The sequence below is a fragment of the Nansenia antarctica genome (assembly GCF_963989245.1).
Source record: "Nansenia antarctica genome assembly, chromosome: 17".
NCBI lineage: Eukaryota > Metazoa > Chordata > Actinopteri > Argentiniformes > Microstomatidae > Nansenia > Nansenia antarctica.
In genome coordinates, this window is record NC_137687.1 from 670,768 (window position 1) to 678,267 (window position 7,500).

Genomic DNA, 7,500 nt, shown 5'->3' on the forward strand with positions numbered 1-7,500 from the left:
GTCTCTCTCTCTGTCTGTCTCTCTCTCTGTGTCTCTCCCTCTCTCTCTCTCTCTCTCGCTCTCTCTCTGTCTCTCTCTCTCTCCCTCTCTCTCCCTCTCTCTCTCTGTCTCTCTCTCTCTCTCTCTCTCTCTCTCTCTCTATGTCTCTCTCTCTCTCGCTCTCTGTCTCTCTGTCCCTCCCCTCTCTCTCTCTCTCTCTGTCTCTCTCTCCCTCTATGTCTCTCTCTCGCTCTCTCTCTCTCTCTGTCTCTCTGTCCCTCTCTCTCTCTCTCTGTCTCTCTCTCTGTCTCTCTCTCTCTCTGTCTCTGTCCCTCTCTCTCTCTCTCTCTCTGTCTCTCTGTCCCATCCCTCTCTCTCTCTCTGTCTCTCTGTCTGTCTCTCTCTCTCTCTGTCTCTCTCTGTCTCTCTCTCTCTGTCTTTCTCTCTCTCTCTCTGTATATTGTTCTTTCTCTCTCTGTCTCTCTAACTCTCTCTGTCTCACTGCCTCTCTCTCCCTCGCTCTCTGTCTGTCTCTCTCTCTCTCTGTCTCTCTCTCTCTCTCTCGGTCAGTCTCTCTCCCTCCCTCCCTCCCTCCCTCTCCCTCCCTCCCTCTCTCTGTCTCTCCCCCTCTCCCTCCCTCCCTCTCTCTGTCTCTCCCCCCCTCCCTCCCTCTCTCTCTCTCTCTCTCTCTCTCTCTCTCTGAAGTGGTGGCTCTCTCCGTGTGTCTTTGATGAGAGAACAGGACTTGAGTGTGACCTGCGTCTGACAGCAGCTGAGGTAGACAGCCCGTAGACAGCTCTGGTCTTATTCTGGGCTCTCCTATCAGCCCAAAACAATGCAATCTCACGCAATCAGAGCCACAATTGCTTCCCCCAGATTGAAACAGGCCTTGATGGAGGCCGAGATCTAGATAACAGGAGGAGTGGTAATGCTGCGAGGGGGGAGGGGTGACGCGTGAAGAGAGGGAAGGAAGGACACACAGGGAGAAGAGAGGTGGGGGAGGAGGGAGGAGAGGAGAGGTGGGGGAGGAGGGAGGAGAGAGGAGAGGGAGGAGAGGAGAGGAGAGGTGGGGGAGGAGAGAGAGGAGAGGAGAGGTGGGGGGAGGAGAGAGAGGAGAGGAGAGGTGGGGGGAGGAGAGAGGAGAGGAGAGGAGAGGTAAGACTAGGGAGAGAAGGGAGAGAGGAGAGAGGGAGATATAGTTGAGCAGCACAGGTGGAGACAGATGGAGAGTTTACAACAATGTGTACGTGCAACACACATGCAGACACACACACACACACACACACACACACACACGCAGACACACACACACACACACACACACACGCAGACACACACACACACACGCAGACACACACACACACACACACACACACACACACACACACAACACGCACGGACGCACACACACACACACACACACACACACACACACACACACACGTTGGAGGTGTATTCAACTATTGAGCGTTAGTTGTCAGTCTGTAGCCCGAGGCGGTGCAGGGGAGGGCAGAACACGCGTTTCATTACCAACCGCTACTTCTGAAGTTTCCATTTGTTATTAACCAGAAGGTATATTAGGTTAGGAGAAGGTTATTAAGGGGTATTTAAGGTATATAAGATATTATTCTCTACTGCCACAGAGAAGAAGAAGCTAACTTTCGGAGAACTGAAAGTTAAAGTGAGTCTGTGAGCCCAATCACAAACCCCATTCTGGTTATTATTGTATATCCTATTTAGACTCCATCTCATCTTCGATAACGTTCACTAAAGCATGAAACTATTCTTCTGCTCACTGCCGTAGGGTAGAGAGAGGCTGTGAGTCTCTGGGTTTAATGGGCAATAATACAGACTATTTGTGACGGTTCAATGCTGCGTTGTTTTCATGGAGGTATGTTAATTAAATCTCATTTACAAGTGTATTAGTAAAGGGCTTCACCAAATACCAGCAGGGTTACCACGGTTCTTCAGTCATAAATATCCTTATTGTTGAAACCGCTCAACTCAAAGGAGGAACACCTTGAGAAGCACTTGACCCCAAGACTCACTCACAACAAAGTCCATCAGACCAGAACAACTGAAGTATTAGGAAACTGTGGACAGTTTGACAGTTTGACACTTTCAACAGAACCCAAAGCTTCACAGTAACATGGTGTGATTCTCCACTCTCTCATCTTCTTCACTGAACAGTAGGTACGGTCCATGTGTGTAAATGGTAAATGGACTGCACTTACATAGCGCCTTTTTGCTGCTCCAAAGCGCTTTACAACGGCCTCACATTCACACACCAATGGCGGCAAGCTACCATGCAATTCACCCATTCATTGAATTGCAGTTTTTCTGTGTAGGACGCAGGCTAAATTACATGACGGCCAACTAGTGTGTGTAAATAGCAGACTTACATTGTAAAGAGGGTCAGCTCCTATAGCAGGTAAGAAGGCACGGCTGTTCTAATGTTAAAGGTCAGACAGACCACAGGAAGTCACAGCCTCGGGCTGCACAGAGGACAGACACACACACACACACTCTCTCTCTCTCTCTCTCTCTCTCTCTCTCTCTCTGTAACACACTCTCTCTCTCTCTCTCTCTCTCTGTAACACACACACACACTCTCTCTCTCTGTAACACACACACACACACACACACTCTCTCTCTCTGTAACACACTCTCTCTCTCTCTCTCTGTAACACACACACACACACTCTCTCTCTCTCTCTGTAACACACTCTCTCTCTCTGTCTCTCTCTCTCTCTGTAACACACACACACTCTCTCTCTCTCGCTCTCTGTAACACACACACACTCTCTCTCTCTCTCTCTGTAACACTCTCTCTCTCTTCTCTCTCTCTCTCTCTCTCTCTCTCTCTCTCTCTCTCTCAGCGTCTTACCCAGCAGCGTGAGGATGCAGCCCAGGATGGCGAGCAGCGCGCCAGTGCTGAGGCCCGTGGCCGTGTACGCCACGGCCCCACACGCCTGGGCCACGCCCTCCGCGTCGCAGTCGCACACGCGTACAGACAGGGTGTTGGTGCTGCTGAGGGCGGGGCTGCCGCTGTCCACGATCAACACCGGCAGGCGGTAGAGAGGCTGCTCCTGGCGCCGGAAGCTCCCTCGCTTGGTCACGATGGACGCTGTGTTGTCTGGAGGGGAGGAGGGAGGAGGGAGGAGGAGGAGGAGGGAGGAGAAGGAGGAGGGAGGAGGAGGGAGGAGGAGGAGGAGGGAGGAGGAGGGAGGAGGGAGGAGGAGGGAGGAGGGAGAGGGAGGAGGGAGGTCAGTCAAGAATACGATGTTTCAGAGACTATCACAACAGACATGACTAGACAAACCAGTAAACACTGAAACAATACTAAACACTGACAAACTACTAAATACTGACAAATGCAAATGGCCAAAAAGCTATGAGGAGCTGAACTTAGACAGACAGTGTTCAGCTGAACTTAGACAGACAGTGTTCAGAAGCTGGTGATTAACAGGGAAGGACAGCGTTCTCTCAGACCTTCAGGCTATTAAACTGTCTGATAGTTTATAAAAATATCACATAATTGCCACGACAATGACAACGGCAAACGTTATCTAGACTTGATACATGTCGCCGGCTAAGGCCATACATCTCAACAGGCTTGCATCGGCAATAACGAACATAACAACCTACAAGATCGACCCGACAATGTTACGAATTTGTGAAGCTTTCACTTCACACAAGACAACGTCGACGTGTCGCCTTTACTAAAATAAGAACTCTAAAGTTGTAACATCCTATTAGAGTGTACTGTAGGCCTACTTTGTCAAATGAGAAGTATCATATTATTAATGCTACTTTAATGCGCCACTGCTTTCAAAACTGCTGTGGTGAACAGATAAGAAAGAGGTGGTTCTGGTCGGTCTTAATGTCCCCGCTTACCCTGCTTGTAACTGGCACCCTGCCGAAAGCAGAGCAAAGAGTTCTGCAGACAAACACCTTCTGCTGTGGTTTGTTGTTGGAAGTTGTAATTTATAACGAGTTATTTGTATAGGAAGAAAGCAGTGTGACAGATGGAGTCATTAACACATGTTAAGATTCATTCAAAGATGTACAATTATCGTGCTGTCCGCCACCTGTTGATAAATCACATTGTTGGTTTGATGTTTTCACATTTAAAGCAGTGACATTTCGTACGGCTCATGCTCGACTTAACCGTGGGCTATGGAAGGACAGGGGAAGATCTCTTTCTTCAGTTGTCCAACCAAGAGGATCATTGTAATGTTATTTAATGCCTGTGCCAAAGCCTGCCATCTTACAAATGCAGAGTTGTTGTTTTTTTAATAACAACAAGTGCCTAGTATTTTTTTATTCATTGTATTTTGTTTGTTTTGTTTTGTGTACAACCTACGGACCTTTGGGGACAGAGCCTTCAGCGTGGCCGCACCTACCCTCTGGAACTCCCTCCCCACAGTGATCCGCAACGCCCCCACCCTGGACTCCTTCAAACTAGCCCTCAACACACATCTGTTCACCAAGGCCTTTGGCCCCTAGTCACTGTTTCAGTTTGTTTTCTGTTTTGTCTGTCTGATCATTCCCTTGTAAAGCGTCCTTGTTTTTTTTGAAAGGCGCTACATAAAATACAAAGTTATTATTATTATTATTAGATGATGATGATGGAATATATTATATCAGATAGAAATGATGTAGAGATGATGTATTTATAGTACTACAGTGTCACAGGTTAGTGGCCTAAATCTGTTTTTGTGTACAGTCAGTTGATGTATTATTGTGTTGTGACACTTCAAATAAACATGTCCAACTTTAACACTAGTACACACCGTACTACACACACTACTACACACCGTACTACACACTAGTACACACCGTACTACACACAGTATAAACACAACTATGTTCAAATGAGGCACAGTAGGAGAAAGCAATCATCCTTAGAAATCATTTGTGCAAATGGGGCATAGTACTTCTCTTACCGATTAAATTATACTTTTAAATTGGGCAATTACATTTAAAACCACGTCTTTGCCCCAAACACTCATTAACCAGCGATGAACGATCATAATCTGTTTTCCAATGTGAAAACAAAGGAGCGCCGTTCTCTCTGCATGACATCAGCGTTCCTCTCAGGTCCCAGACGCTGTTATGCTGTAGCCAAGGTTTCACATACTGCAAGGCTTACAACAGAGCCCAGAGTAGTATTATTATGTACAATAGAGCCCACAGTATTATTATTAACAATAATAGTCTCTCTAAGGCCTTTGGCCCCTAGTCATTGTTTCAGTTTTGCTATGTTTGTTTTCTGTTTTGTCTGTCCGATCATTCCCTTGAAAATCGTCCTTGGGCGCTTTAAGAATTAAAGTTATTATTATTATTAACAATAGAGCCCACAGTAGTATTATTATGTACAATAGGACCATGGTCCCAGGCAGCTGACAGCCAGGCTGTGTTGTGAGGGTTAGGGTCAGTCTGACCCAGTAGCTGAGGGCTGTGAGTGAACGGTGCAGCCTGATGAGGAAACGCGTACCTTCATTCATTCATTCATTCGTACCTTTGTTGTCCCGCAGGGTGAAGTTGAGGTTTCCTGAGACCGCGGCCGCCAGGGCGAAGTAGAAGCGATGGCCGCTGGGAGGAGCGTCCCTGTCCACCGCGCTGATGGTCTGGATGACCTGGGGACACAAAGGACCTGTCTGGGTCATCCTGATTGGCTCACAGAACAGAACGGCCCTGTGTTCTATAAGAGCTGTGTGTTGAAGCTGATTGGTTGATAGATTCATTGATGTTCATAAATCCGGAGCAGCCTGTCTTTGTATTTGGTGTTTGTATGTACACATGTACAATATGAGCCCTAATAACTATGTCCATTTAACATGGTGGATCGTGTTGCTTTCATACTGGTAGGCAAGGCAGGTTTATTTGTACAGCACATTTCATACAACAGGGGTAATTCAAAGTGCTTTACATACATTATTTAAAAATACATCAAGAGGAGCATAGTAAGAACATAAAAATGACAATGAATAAAAGCAAATATAAGAAGTAAATAGATAAAACATTTAATAAGACAATAGTTCATGGATAAAATACATTGATAGAAGTGTTTGTGTTTAATCATAACTGGTGCAAAACATGAAGGTTTTTAGCTTCGATTTAAATATTTTAAGGGTTTGGGCCTGTTTGATTAATGTACACTCACATACTCTACATAGCCAGGGCATTATTATTATTATTACTAGTTTGCCATCACTCTTACTGTACTCTTATGTACTTGTGTTATGTTTCTGTATGTTATTGTTGTGTTCTTTATAACACTCTTGGAGATTATTAGGTGGAGGCGCCACATCAGCCTTCTGGGTGTTCTTGCCTCCTCCTGCTGTTTATTTACTGTGTTCTCTGTCAGCTGTGTACCTTCTACATGTGTGCGGAAAAAGAAAGAAAAAAATAGCCAAAATTGGGTTCAGCTATTTCAGCCACACCCATAGCTAACAGGTGGATAGAAGCTAGCGTACACCCATAGCTAACAGGTGGATAGAAGCTAGCGTACACCCATAGCTAACAGGTGGATAGAAGCTAGCGTACACCCATAGCTAACAGGTGGATAGAAGCTAGCGTACACCCATAGCTAACAGGTGGATAGAAGCTAGCGTACACCCATAGCTAACAGGTGGATAGAAGCTAGCGTACACCCATAGCTAACAGGTGGATAGAAGCTAGCGTACACCCATAGCTAACAGTTGGATAGAAGCTAGCGTACAGCCATAGCTAACAGGTGGATAGAAGCTAGCGTACACCCATAGCTAACAGGTGGATAGGAGCTAGCGTACAGCCATAGCTAACAGGTGGATAGAAGCTATCCTGGGTACAGCAGACAGGTGACACTAGATGGTGACGCACCGTAGATGGAAATGTGTCATCCTCTCTAACATGGTTGTAACTTGTTCTATTTTTATGTAACTAGATATATAAGTGTTTTATATTATGCCAAATGTAAAATGGTATAATGTATGATATATTTGAATGTTTGATATTGTAATTTAAAGTATGTTTTATATGTTAAATGTTATTTGTAATGACCCCACTAAAGGTAACTCATGCCTATGGGTATAGCTAATGGGCATCCTTCCAATAAGTAAACAAATAAACCTCCATGTGGGGGGTGTGGAGCGATGGAAACGTGTCCTCTGGAGTGACGACTGACGCCTCAGCGCCTGGCAGGCTGACAGATGAACCTGGACTTGACAGATGTCAGGAGAACGCTACCTGCTACCTGCTGGGATGCAGAGTGCCGAATGTAAAGTTTGTTGGAGGAGGCAGAATGTTCCGGGTCTGTTGTCATGGTTTGGGCTCGGCCCCTTAGCTCCAGACAGTGAAGGGGAATCTTAATGCTGCAGCTACAATGAGATTCTAGAGAAGTGTACTGTGCTTCCAACTTTGTGGAACAACAGTTTGGGGAAGGCCCTTTGCAGTTTCAGCCTGACAATGCTGAAATCCCCATGGTCCATAATGACTTGGTTTGCAGAGTTTGGTCTGGGAGATTGGCCTGCACAC

General features: G+C 46.1%; 1 protein-coding gene across 1 annotated transcript in view; it reads right to left on the reverse strand.

The window, feature by feature from the left end:
* LOC308172751 (cadherin-7-like) overlaps nucleotides 1–7,500 on the reverse strand; it is a gene marked incomplete at both ends in the record, with an annotated part of 141,721 nt that overhangs the window by 4,436 nt on the left and 129,785 nt on the right. Inside the window, 2 exons of the mRNA XM_080547702.1 lie at nucleotides 2,867–3,115; nucleotides 5,504–5,621. Coding sequence (XP_080403828.1) covers nucleotides 2,867–3,115; nucleotides 5,504–5,621 — 367 coding nt within the window. The remainder of the gene's footprint in view (nucleotides 1–2,866; nucleotides 3,116–5,503; nucleotides 5,622–7,500) is intronic.